Raw genomic sequence first — 23762 nt, forward strand, 5'->3', positions numbered from 1 at the left:
ATTTATGATTTCTGGACTCATCACTCCTTAACACAGACCCAGGTTTCCACCTGGTGTTATTTCTGCCTGATGAGCTTCCACCAGGTTGATGAAACCCAAGAACTGTGCTCTCGCCCTCTCAGCCCTGTGAGTGCTCCATCAAGCACTGGAATGACAGAAGTCCAGCTAGTGCTTTATGAGAAGTTCGAGGAAGTACAGAGGAACCCATGGACAGACAACCTGCTCTGCCTGGTCATGCTTAGGAAAATTTTACAAAAATGGTAACACAGATCATCACTGGTAAACAGAAATTTGCCGAAGTGAAGGGATGATAGTTTAAGAAAAATGACAGTTACAGCTGTCTACAAAGGCACGTAGCCAGTGCTGCTGAGAAGCAAGTGTCCCACAGGAGGAGGGGGAGCCAGGCCAGACAAGCTGCACGGCACAGGAAGGCTGGGCGGACAAGCCCCCGCACGCAGTCGGCTGGGCGCTCTGCGTCCAGGGCTCGGGGCAGGCTCTGTGCCAACGGGACGACGCAGAGCAAGAACGGAGGGAGCGGCCGCACAGGTGGCAGCTTCTGGAAGGCAGGGGGTGCGCTGGGCCATCAGTAGACTGTCGAAGGACCCAGGATCAACCAGACATGACAGGAATGGACAGAGCGAAAGAAAAGGAACCACATCTCCACCCTAAGGGCAGGGAGGAGACACGTATGTGCCAAAAAAAAGGGGTGAGACCTACAGGTTGGGTGATTGGGAGCCAAACAGCCGGCTGGCAAATCAGCTCTTCCAAGTGCCGTCTGCACCCCACACGAGGCAACACTTTTCTCACCTGAAATTGTCAGTTAGAGCTGCAGGGCCCACAGTGTGGAAGCAAGATATCAAGAAAGGGAAGCAACCAGCTCGGTGACAACCTGTGCTGCTTCCGAGAACTATTTCCATGAGCGGGGGCAGCGGGTGATGAGGGCATGGAAGGAAAGAGCCCAGCTTGAGGATGGAGAGGACCCAGCACGCAGGAAGGACCTGAGACGCGCAGAGCCCCAGGAGCAGTCCTGGCTAAAGCTTCCCCAGGGCAAGGGCTTCTTCACACACGTTCAAAACAGGGGCCAGCCTTGGCCAGGACTAAGAAGTGACGGTGATGAAACGTGGTGCTAACAGCCCAAGCTGAGCCAGTCACTCTTGCTCAAGCCATTCTCCAATTTTGGGGAAGACAAATAATCTTTCCTATCAACCAAAACTACACTCATTAGTTGGGGCCATATCACTTTAAAGGGAGTTTTATATCAACATTAACACGGCTCCGACACCCCTGTACTTTACTCTGGGGAGGAGAGAGCCGACTGAGTATGCTGCCTCTCCCAGTTGCCTTAACCCGACAGTGAACAATTTCCCCCACTCCGCCCCGCCCGGAAGGAAAGGTGCCCTGGACATGGATGTATCCAGAGCTCAGGGGTGACCAGGACCTGTTTTCCAAAGGCTGCTGGGCCAGGAGTCTGAGCGGCAGAGGGTCCCCGCTGGCTGGAGCTCCACCCAGTGCTCTCAGCCCCTGTGACCCCCAGGTCACCGTGGGTCAAAGTTTTGGATGAGAAACTCATCCTCCCCCTTAGAGAACACCTCTCGTATCTCTGGCCACTGTGGGTCTGCATGGACACATGGTCCGACTGCCTTCTTCCTGAAGGAAGACGAAGTCTGGGAAGTCAACAGGAGAGAAGGCCTCCGGGCAAGATGGGCTCCCTGGGCAGACACAGCCCGATGCTCGGATGGCGGGGAGCTCCATGAAGTGGGGGTCCAGCTGAGATGCTGAATGGCTGGCCTGAGCACACATCTTCCTGGGATGCCAGAGTGATGTAAAGAAAGATGCTGGACTCATCCAGGAGCCCCCAGAGTAGATCAGAACCAGGACCAGGCTCAGCGCAATTAGGAGAGCCATGTCCTGCACAGTGCAGACCACACACAGGCACGTGGTGATGTCAACGTGATTGTTACAGCATGTTAAACGGGAGAACACCCACTCACTCACAACTACCTGAAGCACTGCCTGCTTCTCTGAGGAGGACCTGAGATGCAGGGAGTCTGAGCAGCTTGGCAGGACAGCGCGGACCTGAGAGGAGGCGGGACCACGGCGACCACCGAGGTCAGAACTGCACACGCAGCTGGGCTCTGAAACGAGGCGACCGCAGAACAGACCCCGTTACCTGGTCGCTGGCAGAGTGCTGACTCGGGTGAAGAACACCGATGGCTCGACCTCCACGTGCAGCCCCAGGGACAGTTTCCTGTAATAGCCTTCAATGTGGCCCGGGCCTCCAGAGTATTTAAAATTCAGGATGGCTTCCAGGGTCTAGGAAGATGTAAAAATGGCATTAGTGCTCCCTCACCCTTCTACCACCCCTTCCAGAACTTTTCCTCCTATGTGGCAAAACCCTAAGCTTCTGGGGAGGGGCAGCAAGTACCAAGGGCACAAGGGCAGGGTAAATATCAATGCTGGTTGGGGCAGGGCAGAAGTGCTGGGAGGGTCAGGAGCTAGTCCCCAGCCAGGATCCTCTACCAAAGCCACCAGAGGTCTCCTCCGCCAGGCACATCATCACACCACTCTCAGCCTCAGTTTCTCGACTGCTAAATGGAAACAATAATGAATGCCTATCTCCTAGATGCTGCGGAGGTTCGATGAGAAATATGGAAGTGTCAGAGTAGGCCCGCGTTCAATAAATTCCCACCTCCCTCTGCAGCCTCACCGCCTGATACCCAGAGGCAATATGGCTGAGCGTGGAAGGAAATGGGGAATGGATTTCTGCACCATTTCTTTTCTTTTTTACATTTTTTTTCATGGTAAAATATACATACCATAAAACTCACCCTTTTTACCATTTTAAAATGTGTAGTTCTGTTTCATTAAGCACATTCACACTACAGGGAGACCATCACCACTGCTCATCTCCAGAATGTTCTCATCTTCCCGAACTGAAAATCTGTAAGTATTAAACACTGGCTCCCTATTTCCCCTCGGCACCACTGTCCTCTTTCTGTCTCTGAGTCTGAGGATTCTAGGAATCTCACATAAATGTGATTACACAGTTTTTGTCCTTTTGTGTTCAGCTTATTTCACTTAGCATAAAGTCCTCAAGGTTCACCCATGTTGCAGAATGTTATCAGAACTTACCTCCTTTTTAAGGCTGGAAACTATTCCCTTGTACACAGAGACCACATTTTGTCTGTCCATCCATCCGTCCATGGACAGGTGGGTTGCATCCACATTTTGGTGGGACACCTTGTGCACAGGGATGTACAGATACCTATTCTGAGGCCTTCCTTTCAGTTCTTTGGGGTATACACTTATTTATATATATCTAATTTTATTAGGAATCCAGGCATTTCCCACAGTGGCTGAACCATTTTATATTTCTGTCCGCAGAGCACAAGGGCTCACATTTCTCCACATCCTTGTCAACATTTGTTAATTTCTGTTTGGGGGGCTGTCCTTTTTTTTAATAACAGCCCTCCTAATGGGCATAAAGTAGAATCTCATTTTTATTTTGATTTGCATTTTCCTAATGAGGAGTGAAATTAGGCATCGTTTCACTTGCTCACTGGCCATCTATTCCTGGCCTTGGGGAAATGTCATTTAAAGCCCTTCAGCCCCACTTGTAACAGCTCCCCTCGCACGCCTCAGGGTGCCTTCCCACCTGGAAGTGTACAGGCGCCCTTCAACTCTTCTACCACCAGGACATCGCCACTAATTCTCTCCTCCTACATAAGTGGTGTTCCTCCCTCGTGTCCCAGAAAAGGCCACGCCTTCTCCCAAAAGACTTCTGTTCCTCCTCCCTGTAAAAGGGCTCAGCTTTTTAAATATGCAAGTGTCATCTTTCGGACTCACCCAAATCTCAAATCCTTTTCCCAAAGCACACAGCATTGTCCTATCATCTCAAAAAGATTGCCAGTTTCCTGTAACCCCCTCGTACGCATGTCCCAGGAGCCTCTCTGAATCCAGGTGACTTTCATTTGTTTGGGCTACTCTTTCCCTCACCTGCAAACACTTCCTGGGTACTTCCCGAGGGCAGGCTCTGCACTTGGAACAAGATGCATAAGGTGTGGTCCCTGGTCTCAGGACACTCTGAGGGAATGAATGTCAAGTAAGTTAACTACTAAACAAATGAAGCCAACCCCTCACCCAACACACAGAGAGCAGCTTCCTCAAATTGCAGGTATGCTGGTCAAGTAAGCAGATACTTGATAATGGCCTTGCAAACCAAAACCTGCTGAGTAACAAAAAATGTCACATTGTCTTTGGTTGGTTGGTTGGTTTTTTAGGGTAAACTTAAAAGTCATCTCCAGGGAGTGATGTAGTAGAAATCTCCAGAGAACTGAGCAAAAAATACACAGAAATAGATAACTGCCAAGGACCATATGACAAATAAGAAATAGTCTGTTTCTATTTTCTTGGAATTGGATGTTTCTTTGCTCTGTAAAGAATTAAGGAAAAGATATAATTATAGAGAAAATATCTAATTTATGAAAATCAACCACAGAAAAGGTTTTGTGAAATTACTGAGTATTACTGCCATTCTTCGTTGATTTAAAAAAAGCCTACTCTGCTGCATAAAATTAGAATATTTTAATAAAACCATAGAGTGAATTGGTCAGGCAAAGTTGTAACAGGAAGCAACGCACTCCTCTGCCAACACACCTCTTCTTGGAGGGTGCCACAGGCCTCACTTTGAGAAAAGTCTATTACAAGCATCAGTAATGGGCAAGGTGCTAGAGAAAAACACTATTTTCTAGGCATACGACGGATTACTCCTGCTCAATTAAGAGGTCTTTTCAATGGCTGCCTTCTATTGAGCACCAACTAGTGCCAAGTGCTCTGCTAGGTGATCTACACACATTGACTCCAACGTCCTTAAGAGCCCTGCAAGGAAAGTCCTGTTTTCATAAACAAGGCTCAGAGCAGTCAGGTGACTGGCGTAGGCCACAGACCCAGGAAGTGGCACATCCAGGATAAGAATACAGAGCTATATGGCCATACAGCCTGCTCTCTTGCCACTTAAGCAAATTATTCAGAATAGCATTCATTCACCTATCTAATCATTCACTCACCCTCATCTAGGGTTCTAGATGAATGTCTTCCATGTGATAAGGGACTATGGCAGAAGACACAGTACCACCCTTAAGGGGATCAAGTCTACTCAAAGACACAAGCCCAGAGGCATCTAAGATAAACTGTGATCTATGACAGAAAAGTGTCATAGGCTACATAGGGATTCAGGAGCAGAAAGGATGGTGTGTGCCTACTGGGCAGGAGCTGGATAGGAAGGGACAGCAACCTGGCCAGGAAGACAGGATCAGGCTCTGAGTAAATAGAAAGTGGACACATAATAGAGAAATATCATTAAATTGAAACCTAGTTCTTGAAAAATATCAATAAAAGTGACAGTACTCTGACTTAGGTTAATAAAGGGGGAAAAGAGAAACTCATCACCAATATCAAGAATGAAAATGAGTATCCGTACAGATCCTATACACATTAAAAGGGTCATAAAGAAATAATGTTTCGAAAATTTATATGGAACCAAAAAAGACCCCGAATAGCTGCAGCCATCTTGAGAAAAAAGAACAGAATGGGAGGGATCACATTACCAGACTTCAAACTGTATTGCAAAGGGTGTGTAATCAAAACGGCCTGGTATTGGTACAACAACAGGCATATAGATCAATGGAACAGAACAGAGACCCCAGAAATAGACCCACGCCATTATAGTCAGTTAATATTTGACAAAGGAGGCAAGAGCATCCAATGGAGTAAAGACAGTCTCTTCAATAAGTGGTGCTGGGAAAATTGGGCAGATACATGAAAAAGAATGAAACTAGACCACCAACTTTTACCATACACAAAAATAAACTCAAAATGGATAAAAGACTTAAATGTAAGTCACGAAACCATAAAAATCCTGGAAGAAAACATAGGCAGTAAAGTCACAGACATCCCACATAGTGGACTTTTCACTGATACAACTCCTAGGGCAAGAGAAACAAAGGAAAAAATAAACATATGAAACTACATAAAACTAAAAAGCTTCTACACAGCAAAAGAAAACAGCCTCAAAATACAAAGGAACCCCACAGTCTGGGAAAACATATTTGCCAAGGATGAATCTGATAAGGGGCTAATTTCCAAAGTGTACAAAGAACTCACAGCACTCAGCAAGAGGAAGACAAACAACCCAAATAAGAAATGGGCAAAGGACTTAAATAGACACTTCTCCAAAAAGGACATACGGATGGCCAAGAGACACATGAGAAAATGCTCCAAGTCGCTAATCATCAGAGAGATGCAAATTAAAACCACAATGAGGTGTCACTTCACACCTGTCAGAATGGCTCCATCTACAAATCAACAAACGACATGTGCTGGCGAGGGTGTGGGGAAGGGGAACCTGGTGCACTGCTGGTGGGAATGCAGACTGGTGCAGCCACTATGGAAAACAGTAAGGAGGTTCCTCAAAAAATTAAAAATGGAGCTGCTGTTTGACCCAGTGATTCCACTCCTAGGAATGTATCCTAAGAATCCTGAAACATTCATCAGAAAGGATATATGTACCCCAATGTTCATAGCAGCACAGTTTACAATAGCTAAGATCTAGAAACAGACCAAGTGCCCATCAGTAGATGAGTGGATAAAAAGCTGTGGGGCATTCACACCATGGAATACTATGCAGCTGTAAAGAAGAAGAATCTCATACCCTTTGGGACAGTATGGATGGACCTGGAGAATACTATGCTAAGTGAAATAAGCCAGGCAGAGAAAGAAAAATATCACATGATCTCACTTATACATGGAATCTAAAGAACTTAATAAACTGATGAGCAGAATAGATTCAATGACATGGAAGCATAGTTGAGACTGACGAATGTCAGAGGGATGGAGGGGGGCAGGGGGTGGAGGGGGAGAGAGTAACCAAAGAATTTATATGCAGATATGCACAACCCAAGGACACGGACAATGGTGGGGAGAGTGACTGGGGAGGGGGAAGGAAAGGGTCATTGGGGAGAAAAAGGGACATCTGTAATACTTTAAACAAAAAATAAAAATTAAAAAAAAAATAATAATGTAAACAATTTAGTGCCAATAGATTCAACAACTTAGATAAAATGCACGCATTACCAAACGAAACCAAGAAGAAACAGAAAACCTGAAAAGTCTATGGCCACTGAAGACATGGAATTCATAATAAAAACACCCTCCTAAAAGCTCAGATGGCTTCCCAGCTGAATTCTATGAAACTGTATGTTAAAGATAACAACAATTTTACATAAACATCTTCAGAAAATAGAGGAGGGAGAGAAGGTCCTCATTCTTTTGATGAGGCCTGTGTTGCCCAAATAACAAAATCAGAGAGCTTACATGGAAAAAACCTACAGGCCTATATTCCTCATGAATTTAGAGGCAAAAACCACTAACAAAATATTACTGAATCAAATACAGTAATGTATAAAATGGGTACTGCATCATGACCAAGTAAGTTCCACCCAGCATTTCACCACTAAACCCTGGTGTCTGGTGCTCCCAGGAAGCTCGATACGTAGGTGCTGAGGAAAGAAAGAACTCAAACCAAGTCTTAGAATCCTGGCCAATGCCAGTGAGCTGTAAGATCCCGTCCAACATTCACCTTCATTAAGTCCCTCAGACATCCTAGCCACAGAGTGGAATCCAGGCAAGCCCACTTTCACTGTCGGCTGCCTCTCTGACAGGCATGGGGCCACATGGCCTACTGATCAGGACAAAAACAGGGAGTCCCTTTACTCAAATGGTTGAGGTGCAATTATGGCTTTACTCAAGAGAGGTCTAAGAATCACACAGGAGGGCCCGGCCAGCATGGCTCAGCGGTTGAGCACCAACCCAGGATCCAAGAGATTGCACTTTGATTCCCAGTCAGGGCACATGACAGGGTTGTGGGCTCAATCCCCAGTGCAGGAGGCAGCCAATCAATGACTCTTTTATCACTGATGTTTCTATCTCTCCCTTCTTCTCTCTGAAATCAATAAAGACAGATACACACATACACACACACACACATAAAATCCTCACCCGAGGATATTTTTATTTTTTTCTTTATTGTTTTGTTTGTTTGTTTTTTTAAATATGTCTTTATTGATTTCAGAGAGAGGAAGGGAGAGGGAGAGAGAGAGACAGAAACATCAATGTTGAGAGAGTCACTGATTGGCTGCAGCCTGCAACCCGGGCATGTGCCCTGACCAGGAATCGAACCCCGATCTCCTGGATCCTAGGTCAACGCTCAACCACTGAGCCACGCCTGGGTGGGCTTTTTCTTTATTGTTGAAAGTATTACAGATGTCCCCCTTTTCCCCTCATTGAACCCCCTGGTCTTCTCCACACTATTGTCTGTGTCCATAGGTCACATATACATGCATCAAAGTTTCTTTATTAATCTCCCCCCCACCTTCACCTTCCCTCTGAAATTCGTCCAACTGCTCCGTGCTTCTATGTCTCTGTATCTATCTTGTTCATTAGTTCATTTTGTTCATTAGACTCAATAAAGACATATTTTTTAAAAAAAAAAAGAATCACACAGGCGGGTGACCCCATCTGGAGACATGTTTGTTGCGGGAGCAGTGCACCGACCACAAGGAACGGCATGTCATGGACAAACTATATTGACATTCAAGAGCAAGGCTTCTGGCTTCGAGTTCACGATGGCCGAGCAGGAAGATCCTGAGCTCACCTCCTCTCATTGACACCAAAACAACAACTACATATACTATAGCTGTCTCTGAAAACAACCTGAAGAACAGCAGGACAGACTTTCTACAACTACAGATATAAAGAAAAGCCACACTGAGACACGTAGGAGGGTAGAGACTAAGTCTAGTCAGGGCCCACACCACCCCCACTCCCCAAGAGGTGACCCACAAATGGGAGAGAGATCACAACCACAGAGGTTGTCCCTGAAGAGTGAGGGGTCCGAGCCCTTGCCTGGGGGACCTGCACCAGGAAGAGGAGCCCCCGTAACACCTGGCTTTGAAAACCAGGGGGCTTACGTTTGGGAGAGCGTAGTGAAGGGGCTGCAGGAAGCCCAGGTGGCGCTTTCTGAGTCCCAGCACAGAGGCAGCATTGGTAAAGCACCTGGTCCTGTGAAGGTGAAGCACTGACTACTTTCAGGGTGTGTGCTGTAGGGACAGGGGTCTATGGGAACTTTCTCCCGGGTCAGAGGTGCTGGCAGGCACCATGTCCCCTCACCTTTAACCCAGCTGGTCTGACACTGGCAGGCGCCATTTCTGACACTCTCCATTAACCTTGCTAAAGCTGTTCACTCTACCCTGGCGTTTCCCTGAGGACCCACCCAGGCTGGCTCCCCTCCAAAGCGGCTCTTGCCCTGCCATACCCAGGGGGAGGCCTCAGTTGGCAGCAGCACACAGTATTGTGTCTGCAATGGCACGGCTGAGCCTCACAGCGAGCCACAGAAAGGCCTGCCCTGCATACCCGTGAGCCCGCAACAGATGTGGCCAGGCCTCACAGCCGGCAGACAGCCAGCAGGCCAGGGACCAGCCTCGCCTGCCAGTGTGTCCATAAAAGCTGTGACCCAGCCACAGCAGGAGGCCACACTAGTCCTCCCAGGGACCCCTCTGGTGACAATGAGCTAAGACTGGCATTCTATGGGGCACTGACTCCCAGGATGTCACCTTGGCCACTGGACCATAGAGCCTCTCAATTGAGATTTAAAAACAAACAAACAAAAAAACAAAAACTATGGCTTGGATTTGTAATTTGCCCAGCTAATCCCAAAGCTTGGCCGTGACAGAATCCAATCCCATATCTGTCCAACTCCTAAGACCTCACTAATAGACACCAGGACACCACTGTACAAATAGACAATATAACCCTTTCCCACGGGTCACACTGTCAGGTCCCCGCCCTGGTGGTCCCTCCAGGCACGGCGGAGCCCAGCATTCGCCCACAGCCTGGCGCACTGGCGGGGAGAAACTCAGCAAACGCTTCCTGTGTAAATGAATGAAAGAAAGAAAGGCCTTGGGCACATGCAGGAAGGGTTCCCGAGGATTACGGCTTCCTGGCCTCCGGGAGAAGGAGTCTCCATTATGAATGGAACCTCCCGGCCCACAAATGCTCTGTATTTCATTTAACGCACAGCTGTGTAACAGAACATTCTCCCTTGTGTGCTAAATATGCATTTCTAATTACGCTCGCCTAAGATGCACTCCCTCTAAAGACTGAGAATGGCTACATAATTTAATTACAAAGGAGCAACATTCCATAGCAGCTGAAAACCTGAAGCCAGAGGTAAGCTAGGATTAGTGAGCAGACAGTAAGTCATCCTGAGCAATCAGTAGTAGTACAAACAAAAGCGATGCAAACATTACCCCAAAACAAGAGCCAAGTAGCACCAAGGCACTGGCTCCTGGCCTCTGGTCACCCCAGCACCAGCACAGGTGGAGAAGAAAGAAAGGCAGGGGCAAGGAGTCCAAACACGTCAGACAGCAGCCCTGCACTCCCGGGCTGCCTCTAAGCTCAGGCTCCTGCGTGAGCAAAGACGCGAAAGGCTCACCTGCCTGCAGGGCAGCTGCGAGCGTTATTTGTTTTTCAAATATATCTTTATTGATTTCAGAGAGAAGAAGGGAGAGGGAGAGAGAGAGATAGAAACATCAATGATGAAAGAGTCATTGATCCCGCCCACAACCGGGGCATGTGCCCTGGCCGGGAATCAAACCATGATCTCCTGGATCCTAGGTCGATGCTCAACCGCTAAGCGACGCCCGGCCGGGCAGCTGTGAGCATTAAATAAGAAAATGAGGACCTGGGGTTAACTAGCATCAGTTCCCTGTTTCCACGTGGAGACCACCTGGCTTCCTAACAAAGACAAAGGTGCCATTCAGCCAGGTGGGGAAATGGAACCAACAGAGCCCTGGGAGGAAGGCCACTGCAGGCTCCACCGCGACGAGGGAGGCCCAGATCAATTCTGTTCCTCCACTCACTCCTTTCACCAAGCATTTCCCCCAAGTCAATATTATTCTGTTTAACCAAGAAAAATGAAAAGCAGTGATTGCGAAGACTACAATTTGAACTTAGTTCATATTCTAGCAGTATTGGCTTTCCATAGATCAGCTGTCCTTCTCAAAAGAATGATGGCATTTTAAACAGAAGAAACAGAAATTGGGGGATTATTTTTAAATAAAACATGGGGCTGGAGCTTGACTGGAAAATGGGGCTGACGTGACATGGCAAGCCCAAGTTTTACCTAAGGAACACCTGGGTAAGTTCAGGGTGTTGGAAAATGAGACTAGAAAGACAGCTGTGGGCAGCTAAGAGGGGTCTTCCCCTGGACTCCTTACAGCTACTGACCCCCTTTCTCTCCTTGCTGTCTCCACAGAACCCGGGGCAGCTCCCTGTCCCCACCTTCTTTCAAGACTGCAGGGGGTCCATCACAGCCACCTGAAGGCAGGAGGTCCCAGCAGGGGCTTGTGCTGTGCACAGTCCCGGAGGACCTTTCCAATGTTTCTCCTTCAGGAAACCCCTCGCAGAGGTGTTCAGACAGGGCCCAGCCACATCTGCCACAAGGTACAAAGCCAGTGAGGGGTCAGGGAGTAACACTCAACCATCTCGTAGTTCCTATATAATGTAGGGATGAAGAGCGGACATAGGGCTTATTTTACAATGCTCCTGCCCTTTTCTAAATTAGAGCTGTGGTAAAAGCAATGATACATTATAAATGTCTTTGTCTGACTCTCCATACTAAGACATCGACTAGAACATGGTTCAGATCTCAGCTCCACAAGTACAGGCCTCACTCACTCTCTGGGCCTCAGCTTCCTCACCTATAAAGTGGGGGACAGGCCAGAAATTCAGTTCCCCAGTGAGGTAACTGCCCAAATGGCCAGGACAGGAAAAGAGCTAAGAAGGGGCCTCAGGCTGAGCTCCTGAGAGAACAGGGGGTCACACCAGGAAGCAAAGGGCCATCGAGGGCCAGAGGTAGGTGCTGGCCAACTATGGGAGACCCAGCCAAAGCCACAGGCCCTAACCAGAACCCAGAAGGAGGCCACACACACAGCACCAGCCACACGCACTAACTGCCACATTCACAGCTGATCTAGCACAGGGGGGCAGAGGCCCCTCTAGAAGACTCTCAGGAAACAGTCTTTGGAGACAAACACAAACAGCCTCACTGCCAGCTCTGTGTCAACAGCTTTTTGCCCCTCAGCAAGGCACCGACTGCCCAAGCCCACCTTCCTGTGCAGAAGATGAGGTGACCACCTGACTTCTCAGGGCAGCTGCGAGGGCTGGAGCTTGGTTACATGCACCCATATATAACAGGTGTCACACCTGTCCATGAAGCGGGGTCAAAGAGCTCCAATGGACAGGTGAACAGGCCAAGGCTCAGACAGTGGGTATCTGCAGCTTGGGCCTAGTGGGACAGAGTTTTCACATATCTGAAGCCCAGGATGCAAATTCTGTCTAACACCCAAGTGTGGTCCTTCCACTGAAACACACTGCTTGGCACAGCGCCCGCAAGCACTGCGCCCCCAGGCACAGCCAGGGTTACCGTGCCCACAGTTTGCAGAGCAGCCCCTAGACTCTTCTCCTTTGCTCTGCATCGTAGGTTCATCGTGGGCAGGAAAGAGGCTGATTCACAGAGAAGGAGACTGAGGATCACAGAGCTAAGGTGACTGACCGAAGTCATAGAGCCAGTGAAGAACAGGATCAGATGGGAAGGGAGCCGGGAGGCTTCAGACCAAGGCTTGCAGGAACAGCCATGTTGGTGGGAACTCCTGTCTGGTCCTGAGCACCTGAGAAACCTGTGCTCCTCTTATTCAGAGCCCTGATCAGCTCCTCCGCAACGCTCCCCTTTGAGGGCAGGAATTGATGTTGCTCATCTTTAGATAACCTCAGTGCCTGGAACATGATTGGAATTCCAGAAATGTTTACCTACAGGAAAGAATGAAAGAGGGGAAAGAAGGCAGCCCTGCTGCCTCAGTTATGATCCAAACCCACGATGTGAGCCACATGCCCACACCTGTGTTCCCCTCAGTTAAAGAATCCATCTCATCACTTTTATTTCATGCTAAAAAGATTCTTACAGAACACTCCCCCAGCTCGCTCATTTTACAGATATGGAAACTGAGGCCCAGACAGGTAAATTCCTCAGGGCCACACCACCAGTCAAGGGCAGGGCCATGGCCAACACCCGTGACTCGGGGCTGCTGACCCAGAGCTCGTCCACCCGCAAGAGATTCTCATATCATCTGACTTCGAGTAAACCTTGGAAGGCCAGTGAGCTGCACATCGGCCGTGCCAATGTGCCTGAGGAAGTGGAGCTTTCAAAGGTTACCTGTATGGACTGTGGGCCTATTCTTTTAACAGAGGCCCTGTGGAAGGCACACAAAACTGATGGTCCACTCATGGGAAGAGACAGCCCACCCTGAGACCCCACAAGCTCCGGCATGCCTGCCATCGGCACAAAGGATGGCGCGACAGTGCCTCCTGCAGGGCCCACCAGGTTATTTCTCCAGTGGCCGAGGACCAGGCAGAGGTTCCCTAATCACATCTTCTTACCATTTGCTCATCAATCTTGATCACGAACTCACATCCAACTGGGAGAGGGGGATGAGAGCAGCATCCTCTCCCATCTCCAAGCCCTGGGGTTTAGGCAAGCAAAGAGCAAGGACACCAAGTTGCCAAGCAGGCGTCTATCCGTGCCGGCAGTGCTGGGCATTGTGGGGCTCTCCCCGAACGCTCAGAACAGTTCTGTGAGGAAGGGGCTCTCCACATTCTACTTGCCCCAGATCAAGTGGCAGTCTCCTCCCTCAATTCCACTGCAACTCAGTCCCCAACACCAGGCAGTCATTGAGCCAAAGAGAGTGGAAGTTACCTGATGAAAATGTCCAATGAAACTGTCTAAGGAAACATGTGACATTAGCAGATAACCGTCACTGTGCTGAGATACAAAACCAAGGGTGTGAGCACAGAACGGGGTCAACAAGGCCTAATAGCTGAGTGCAGGAGGGACACTTGGGGATTGGTGTCCACAGCCAGGTCACTCAATCTAAGATCAGCAGCCAGCAGCGGGGGAACTGGCAGGAGGAACCTTTGGCCCTCACACCAGGCAGCCACGTGCTGGGTCAGTGCGCCTGACTCCCTGCAATGTTTCGTGAGTCATAGAAATCAATGTGGACTCCTTCCACAGTGCTGGTCTGATGTCCTTAACATTTCAGCTGTGGTGGGTCTGGCAGTGACCATGGGCGTCAGGCACTGTAAGTGCAGAGCAGGGAATCCACGGGAATCATCAAGGAAGGGATTCACTTCTGTGGAAAGCCTACTACGTGACGAGCCATGACTGCTGTCCTTGGGTATAATTCTCAAGTAAGGAAACCTGGGCCACTGTCCTCTCCAAGGACTCAGAACTGTCTGACCGTGGAGCACAGTTCCCTGCCCTCTATACTCCAAATGGCCAGCCAATTCCAGCTCCTGCCCCGGGTCCTGACCATTAGATGCGTCGTGAGGTTCCAGGCTGGACCCCAACCCAGGAAAAGGACACTGAACTAGCCAACAGAGCTGGGGTGGGTCTGCAGGTTAGCTAAGAGCCATGTCCGTGTTAACTTCCTGGTGCTAATAGCTGAACTGGGTTGCACAAGACATGAGCATTTGGAGGAGCCGGGGAGAGCGTGCAGAAATCCTGTGTACTAGTTCTGATTCTTTTTGTAAATCTGAATTACTTCAAAATACAAAGTTAAGAAATGTCAATGGTGAGCAAGGAACAGCGGAAGCAGCAGCTAACATTACTGAGCACTACTCAGTGCTGTGCAATATGTGGAATGCGGCTCCCATGTGGTCCATCCACTCCTGCCCGGGGACATGTGCAGTGGGTCCAGTTAGTATTCCCACTGCAAAGATTGGGAAACTGAGGCAGGGAGAGGCTAAGGTCTCCCATGTAGGGAGGGGGGGTCAAGGTTAGGAGAACAGAGTGGCTGGCATACACTAGCACACACAAACACACACACACACCGGCACCTCCCACCTCTACACTTCCACAGGTTGGCCTCATCGTCACAGGTGAGTGCTCTGACAGACGTGGAGGACAGTCACACATCTGGTCCACATGTGACCCAGACTGTGACCCAGGACCTCTGACCGCAGAGCCCTCAGGAAGCAGGCTCTTGTAACACTTCCTAAGGTGAGGCTGTGCCCCTGAGGGAGGTGGAGAGAACAGGGACACTTCAGACCAAGCGAGAGGCCTGAGCCCCCGACTGTCCCGCCTGTAGCCTGGGTGTACCATAGGGCCCATCTGTGAAGCCTCTGGGCTTTCCCTGAAAGGGTCAACTTTGGTAAGGAAGGTGACTAAGGAAGGGTCCATTCACTCCACATGACGTGGACTTCCCTACACCCAGGACTGCAGAGGAGGTGGAGGCTGGGACCAGGGCACAGTAGAGCGGGAAGGAGACCACTGCCGGAGCACCTAGTGATGTGACGTCCACCACCCTGCTCCAGGTTTCTGTGTGTGCTTCACTTAGTTATTACAATGTACTACAAGATGTGGGTATTATACCTGCATTTCACAGATGACAAGGAAAATTTGAAAAGGTCCAGGCACCAAAGTCCCTGCAACTAGAACTGGAAAAGACCTGGGCCCACCCTGCCGCCTGAGCCTAGGCTGTGGCCTCAGCCTAACCAAAGCCAGTTGTCTCCATTTCAGCAGATTCCCTCTAAATATAGACACAAACAACCAAAACTGTCTGCTGGGCATTCACATCTCACTCTCCTCATTTAGACTGAGAATTCTCTTACCAAAAAAAAAAAAAATAAGCTGTTTTCTAAACAGTTCCTTGAAATGCTACTGGGCCACAACATTGTCATTTCCAGCAGAAGGTTGGGTCGGAAAAGCAAAGCAAGCATCGTAACTGCTCAGATATTCAACCACCCAAAAGTAACAGCCGGTGCAGGGGTGGGAGCAGGGCCCTGAGGGCTCCCCACCTACTTATTCACTTTGTGTATGAGCTGCTCAAGGATTCTGGCCTCAGTTTCCCTTGTGGAGAGGGGGGTGTGGTGCCAGCCTGGCAGAGTCCAATCAAAGATGAGAGCAGACACGAAGGTGCAACAATCCCAACCCAGCTCCCGGAAGAGTCAGTAAACCACAGGCGATGGGTGTGGAGCCAGCAGGTGAGTGGTCAACCTCCCAGAGTGGCCACGCCCACAGCACAGTGGGTGGCATTGTCAGCTTTTGTTTTTCTAAGCACATCACATACAGCAAGCTCTTGGCCAATGAGATAGCTCACAGGGCACATCTGTCCAATCTCTGGGATGCTGGCCCTGCTTGGTTTTAGAAGATTCGTAGGTCAGCCCTTAAATTAGTTGAGACTGAAATCAGTCAGTGATGAGGGAAAATTCACTTCCTTTCCCAGTCACTTCTCAGTCTTTAATATAAAAGGTGCAGCGGCAGGGATGGCACTGTGGTGTCACTTTGACTAGTTCGCAAATGCCTTCCCACTAAACATTCATGGGCTCAATGTCCACTCGATAAACTGAGGGACCATAAACCCACCGACAGAGCCTCCTGGAATCCCCTCCGCTCGCTCTCCTCCTCTGCATCAGATGCTGCGCTCAGCTCTCGAAGCCCTTTCATCCGGCTTCCTGGACTCATTCATCCATTCGCTCACTCAGCCTCTCGGGCTCACTAGACACTTCTGGCCCTGGGCCAGCGGGGCCCCGGGATGGAGAAGGAAATGCAGGGCTTGGAGCCACAAGTGCTCCCGATGGTAGGAGAAGAGACCTCACCCAGGCAGGCCAGGCAGGAAGGGCCCTGGCGGAAATATGCAGGATGGCACAGGGTCACTGAGGCCGGCAGGAGGAGGTAGGTGGTGTGGATAGACTTTTTAGGCAAATGGAACAGCATCTGGAGAAGAAAAAAGCACAGCCCAGGAGGTCTTGCTCAGGGAGCTGCACGTAATTCCATGTGGGCTCCTGGCCAGTACCTTAAGAGTGACGGATGGAAGAGGTAGGAAACCAGACGGGAGAGTCAGGTGACAGAGGCCAGGTGATGGAGGGCCCTGAGGCAGCAGGTCTCAACTTCCGCTCATATGCAAACCTCCTGACTGTAGTTCTGTGGTTTCTTAAGTCTGTGGTAGTGAAGCACAGTTTCCACAACAGAGACTGTACCTGTTTAAGTGTCAAGTTCAGTGAGTTCTGACAGATGTATACCTATAGAGCGGACACCACAAACAACAAAAACCTCCTCCATCACCCCCTGAAAGCTCCTTCCTGCCCCATGCAGCCAACTCACAGCCCGCGCCAGGGAAAACAGATCTGCCTCCTGTCATCACAGGTGAGCTGGCTTATTCTAGACCCACAGAAACGGCACATACAGGCTTTGTGTCCGGCGTCGCTCACTCGGCTGATGTTTCTAGAATTCGCCATGTTCTGAGAGTACGGCAGCTTGGTCCCGGTCATTGCCAGCAGCGTTCCACCCCCTACAACTAGCGATCTAGCTGTCCTTGAACACAGGGTTAGTTCCAGTTTGGGACCATTCTGAATAAAGCGGCCATGAACATTTACGGGGAAGCCCGAGTAGACATGGCTCCGTGGCTCGGGCGAGTGCCAGTCTGGGAGCTGTGCTCCACTCCAGGGCGGCCGCCGGCGCTCCTAACTGGCCGTCCCGTCCCACGTGGTCACCGGCCGCGCCGCGCGTCCCACTGCTCCGCTCCTCTCCGGCCTCCAGGGCATGGGTGTGGAGTACTGTCCATTGTGATTTGACTTTAATCTCCAGAAAACTTATGATCCTGTTTGCTCTTCACACGTGTGCTGCCCAGTCATATACCTTCTTTTGTTTGGTCAAAGCTCTGCACACTTCATGGGCTGTCTCATTACTGAGTTAGAACGTTTCTTCATGTACCCTAGAAACAACCCATCATATTTTCAGTACTGAAGGAAGGTTCCTTTTGTTCTTTTTCTTCTGTTTCCTCCCTCATTATGTTTACACTTTTTGTTAACTCTCTGAGCACAATTCTGTGACTGTGTCAAAGTCTGTGTGGGCCAAGGCCACCTCGGCCTTATCATTTGAGTTGGTTTCGATTAACTGACTCTTCATGCTGTGCTCCCGTTTTTATGCTTCTTTTACAGGACTTACCAAGTTCCACAGTGTCGAATATCTAGATTTCTTTTATCTCCCTTTAAAGACGATGAAGCTGGTTCTGGCTGGCCCTGAAGGCCCCTGAGGACCAGCCTGCTCCCGTGCACCCTGCTTTCCTGCTCTTTGGGGTGAATCTAGAGAGGCATTGCCCCTAGAGCTAGGCTGGCCCTACGGCTGCAGGTGGCCCTGTGTGGTCTGAACCCCGGCGGCCTTGGGTATGACCCAGGCCTTTCCACTCAGGCTGGCTGGACGTGACTATCCCCCAGCCATGCGTATAAGACCAGGCAGGTCTTCTCCTGGCCTGCAGACCATCCGCCCCCATGTATCGGGCCTAGGACTCAGCAGCGAGCTCAAGGTGACCCCTGTGCAGCTTCTGGAGCCACTCTGTGCTGGCTGCTGCTTCCTCGGTACGAGTTCAGCCACCTCGGCCCTCCTGAACCTGCTCTCCATCCCCCCACTCAGCGAAGCCATCAGCTCTGCTTGAGCTGCTTCTCCTATGGGTCTTGGCCGAAAGCCAAGGCAATCGCAGGGCTCACCTCATTTGTTTCTCTCCTCTGAGCAATTACAGTGCTGTGCTGGCCTTTTGTTTTTTTCCCCATTATCTGACAACTATTATTTAAATCATTTCTTCCAATTTTCCAGTGGTTTACATAAGGACAAGCATGTCACCGATTACTCTGTCATGCAGAAGGGGGTCTTTTACCAGATAAGCCGTTAGAAATCTTGACACACAGGCCACATTGAGATCAATCGAATCAGGATTTCTGGGGACAGCTCCCCAGGCATCAGTAGTTTTTACGCCTTCAGGTGGTTCCAATGTTCGGCCAGTATGAGAAACAGGACTTTAAAAGAGAGAGGTGTCTGTCACAGGCCAGCGTTTCTCAGTCACCTTCAGATGGCCTAGGGAGACTTTGCCAACCCCCACCTCAGATACTGGTTCAGTCAGTCTGCAAGGGACCCAGGCATGTAGTACCTCAGGACGTTCAAATCTAATAGGAAGCCAGAACTGAGATCCACAGGCACTGAGGAGCCAGGAAGGACTTCAGCAACAGCAAGGCTACCGTTTGGTTTCATGGTGCAGTTGGGGTCATCCTGCGATTTACCAATATTCTCTAGCTCACCGGAAGCAGGCAAGTTATCCCAGGAGGCCTGCCACTCCCAAGGCTGTGCAGCAGCCTACGTCGTCCTCTCCGGCAGCCTCCAGCCCTCCATCTCAGCTCCAGGCTGCAAGGGGAACCTAAGATGTGCAGGCCCTATCCAAGGAGCTGGGGCTGCGCCCACGGGGGAGGCTGGTCTCTGCCCTCAGGAGCCCACAGTCAGTGGGAAGCGGAGAGGCAAACAGAACGCAGGACGGCGAGTGCAGAGCTGCAGGGGCGCCAGCGGAGGGCAGCACGAAAGGCCAGCCCTGGCAGACTGGGAAGCTGTCCCTGCAGACAGGGTGGCCGAGCTGGGTCCTCAAGGGGAAGGAGGTATAAGGCAGGCAAAAGAAGAGGAAGCACTCGGCACCTGCTCTGAGCATAAAGAGAAATACAAAACAACAGACCAGGAGCCTGGACAAGAAGGTGGGAGGCTGGGGAGAGTGAGGATAGAGGTCATCAGGGGCCGTGTCACAGAGTTAGAGATGAGCTCCCTGGGGGCCCAAACCTTCCCTGTCCACTGCCTCAGCCCCAACACATGCTAACGGTACCTGGTACATTTGACGAATGAATGAGGGTCTTCAAGGTACCTCCTAATTTGGCCCCACACAGGCCCAGTATCCCTGGTCTAACAAAGTACTTCTGAGTCCCCAAACATACTTTATTTTGAGTCACCACTCTGGTACATGTGGTCCTCCGCTTACTGTGCTCACTCCACATGTCCATTCAGTAAATTCTTACAGGGCTTCAGTGACTCAGTGGCAAAGGTCCTAACTCAGGGAAATTGCCCAAACCTCTGCATTCTCAGAGTCCCCGGTCTGCTTCAGAGTTCCCGCCTGCTAGGTCCACCTCCTCACCTAAGGATATTTTTTCCATTGCTTTTCAGAGGAAGTGGAAGGGAGAGAGAGAGAGAGAAAGACATCGATTGGTTGCCTCCCGACCAGGGCAGGGGATTGAGCCTGCAACTGAGGTACATGTCCTTGACCGGAATTGAACCCAGAGCCTTCAGTCTGAAGGCCAACGTTCTAATCACTGAGCAAACCGGCTGGAGCTGGTCCAGCTCCTTCTAGCACTTGACTCATTCACCTCCACAGCTCCCGGCTGGAGGAGGCCCACAGAAAAGGCTTGTGGAGCAGGTGGACAAACAACAAGCAAAGGGCGGCACTGAAGGAAAGTGAGATGACACCGAATGACATGATGGCTGTGCAGTAGTCAGCGTATCCGCGTATAAGTTCTTCATGAGGGGTTTGTCACAGCAGGGTACTGCACGAACAATCACTAAAAATGTTTCTGCTTTTCAAGAATTCTGTTACATCTTCTTAAGATGAAGACACAGCCCGACTTGAGGGTGCCGTGTCAGTCAGACTCCTCCTCATGTCTCCCAAGTGGCCCAGGTCCTGCTTCCCCTCTGGGCCCCGGTGCACCCTCACCACCCCTAAACTCAAGGCCCCCACCCTGGAATACAGCCATGCCCCCACATCTCTGTTAGTGCCATATCCCTCTTTTCTACTGAAAAAAACCCACAAAAACCAAAAAGAACTCATCTGTTTTGAAGAGAAACGCAGTGAAAGGGCAGTCCCCAGTGAAGCCTCCCCCGGTAACCAGCCCCTGCTCCTCCTGCAGCCGCTGAACTTCAGGTGGCCGTGCACCTGCTGAGGTTTTACATCAAAGCCACATGCCTTCCTATGACGACACAGGCGAATAATTTCCCCAACGCCACTGACATACTCAGCAGAAAAAACAGATCCCCGTTTCAATTACACACTAAGCCACACGACCCTCTCCAAAAGCAGACTAAGGACGTCAGTGTTCACAGGGTTAAGGAGGGTGTGAAAGCGTCAGCTTTCCTCTCACTTTTCCTTGTTTACAGTGATTTTATTGATACGTACCCAGAATTCTGTGTAAACACAAAGTTGGAGATTTCAACTCTAGTGGAAAAGACAGAACACAGGCGGGACAAGAAAGTGTTTTTAAGCTGATGAAATGGAAAGGCCCCTGGTACAGGAAGTGGGGCAACAGTCACCAGGTCACAGATGCTGTGCTTCCCAGGGGCCCCTGCAAGACCAAGAGCCACATTGCATTGTGAATGTCCCCTGCGTTCAGCATGGGTCTTAACAGAACGAGAGGAGAGAGAACCTGCCCTGCGTGTCCCAGAGGCCTAAACCCTGGAGGGCTAACAGGTGGCAGGAAGCTGTACAAGGAGGAGACGCTGTAGGCAAACTACAGAACAATGTATTTTGGCAACAAATGAAATCCTGGCAGTAGAAGCTATGTAAGGTGTTTCTCCGGTTTAGACATCAGATTACAGAAAAAGGACAGGCTATTATGATATGCTGTGCCTGTAAGTACAGAGAAGACCCATTCGAGCCCACTGAGATGACATTTGCCTCTGGAAACTACAGTGATAGTCTGTCTTCTCTACAACAGGAAGGAACAAGCCTGTGATTTTTACACAACAACCATCCCTGCCTTCTAATGAGCAAAGACTTTGTAAAGTGAAAATGGTTGGTGATTTTAGCAGTGAGACACCTGCCGTGATAAAAAGCAGCTGTGTCCATGAGGGTCCCACACCTCGTATTAGTGGTCCATGCCACTGACTGGCTTCTCCACCACTTCCCCTGTGGCTCCGTTTCCAGGTGAGCAAGCCTGGGCGGAAACAAAGCGCTCATCGAGGGACATTCTCGCACAGCGGCCCCTCAGAGGCAGCCTGACTGTAGACAGGGAAGGCAGGGTCCCCGAGGTCTGCCCTTCGGGGCTGGGGAGAGGGACGCACTGTCTCCAGCCCAGCTGGCTGGTCTGGGAGTGATGACCGCAGAGCAGAGGACGACTACGGGAGCTTGCCGCTCACACGCCCCCGTACCTGTCGCCTTCCACATCCTCCCGAGAGCTCAGCTGAAGCACCCCGTCCCCTGACCCTCCGCCGCTGCCCTCAGAACACAGGTGCGTGTGTGGCGTGGCGTGGCATGGCGTGGCGGCCATCAGTGGAAACCTCCGGGGACTGTGCTTTCGGCAGGAGTCCAGCTCTTCCTGGTCCTCAGCACTTGCTCTGCTGTAGAGATGGCCAACAAGGCTGATGCTTGTCAGAGACACGTAGCCCTGACCATCAGGCAGAGAGGCGGAGCGACAAATGGAGCAGAGACTTAAGAGAACCGTGTGTGAAGCCGAGAGACTGGTGGAGGCACGCTGGAGGTGGGGAGCGGTCCTCCGCCGCAGGGAGCCCCTGAGAGAGGACTGAGCTGCGTGTGATGCCCCCACACTTCGCTCAGGGCGTGTCTAGGGAAGGGCAGCGAGTTGAACTAAATCGATGTGGGCTCGGCAAGACCCATGAACTTCAGAAAACGGGTAAAATGGACTGTCTCCTTGAGAAAATTACCACCAGAATTTATCATTACGTTTGTCTTGGACTACAGTTTGTAAGACGGTCAATGAGAAGAAAATGAGTCCACAACTAACTATATGCAGCAGGCGATTTGGCTCAACCACCAAGGATTTACTTAACACCTGCCACGTGCTGAGCCTGTATACAACCAACATCTGAGGGACAGCCACTGTGTGTGTCTAAGTCTAAGAAGGAGCCAGAGCTCCAAACTGCCTGGCACAGAACCTGCAGTGAGGGCACAGTTGATGCCCCAGCATCTCCAGCACAGGCTGGTGGTAACGGGACGCTGCCATCTTCTCAGTGGAGCACCTGCCAGTAAGCTACCCGAAAAATGGGCCTGCACAGGACATCCAAGCCGCCTGCTGGAAGCACCCTCTCCATGGCTCCCGGTGTTTGCGGAAATGTATCGAGACGGACAGGTGAGAGGAACCTTAAACAGTGTAAAAACTATGTCCTCTCCTTGCCTTTCAACAGCATGCACCATCGTTTGGAGAAAAGATGGCTCATAAAGGACCCTTACCATCAAATGCAACCTCCTGAGTTTTGTTTTTAACCATCACCCAAGGACATTTTTTCCATTGCTTTTCAGAGAGAGTGGAGGGGGTGGGGAGAGAGACATTGATGTGAAAGAGACACATTGATTGGTTGCCTCCTGCAGGCACCCCAGACGGGACAGGAGACCGAGCCTACAGCCAAGGTACGTGCCCTTGGCCGGAATCGAACCCAGGACCCTTCAGTCTGCAGGTTGACACTCTAACCACTGAGCCAAAATGGCTAGTGCCCTCCTGAGTTTTTAAAGTGTCAAAACTGGCTCTTGGCAAAAGACTGGCCATTCTGATGTCCCTCGAATTCCGAGAGAGAACAACTGTCCACAGCCCACTGAGGTGAGGACAGGGCTGGGCCTTTGGGAAAATCTAAGCAAAGGGAACAACCGGAAGGAAAGGTGGAGGCATCTTTCCCAATTTCTTCATCTGTAGATGAAAATCCAGAGGACAAAGTGTCTTCACCAAGGTCCCAGGGCAAGTAAGTACCAAGAGAAGACATGACGGCTGGGTTTTATACAAGCTCCACCCACAGTAGGTGTTAAGCAAAAACTTGGTGTTTGAGTGAACAACTGCATCCTGCCTAC

At 50.4% G+C, this 23762-nt stretch overlaps 1 protein-coding gene across 5 annotated transcripts in view; it reads right to left on the bottom strand.

The window, feature by feature from the left end:
* TRAPPC9 (trafficking protein particle complex subunit 9) overlaps positions 1-23762 on the bottom strand; it is a 300485-nt gene that overhangs the window by 100986 nt on the left and 175737 nt on the right. For 4 of the 5 annotated variants that reach the window (XM_081117295.1, XM_081117296.1, XM_081117294.1 and 1 more), the window contains one exon: positions 2171-2313. In XM_081117295.1, the coding sequence (XP_080973421.1) occupies positions 2171-2313 (143 nt within the window). Of the gene's footprint in view, positions 1-2170; positions 2314-2803; positions 4084-23762 lie in introns of those variants that run through there. The other variant, XM_081117297.1, reaches the window with a different exon arrangement.

Source organism: Miniopterus schreibersii, assembly GCF_964146895.1.
Source record: "Miniopterus schreibersii genome assembly, chromosome: 17".
In the NCBI taxonomy this organism is placed as follows: domain Eukaryota; kingdom Metazoa; phylum Chordata; class Mammalia; order Chiroptera; family Miniopteridae; genus Miniopterus; species Miniopterus schreibersii.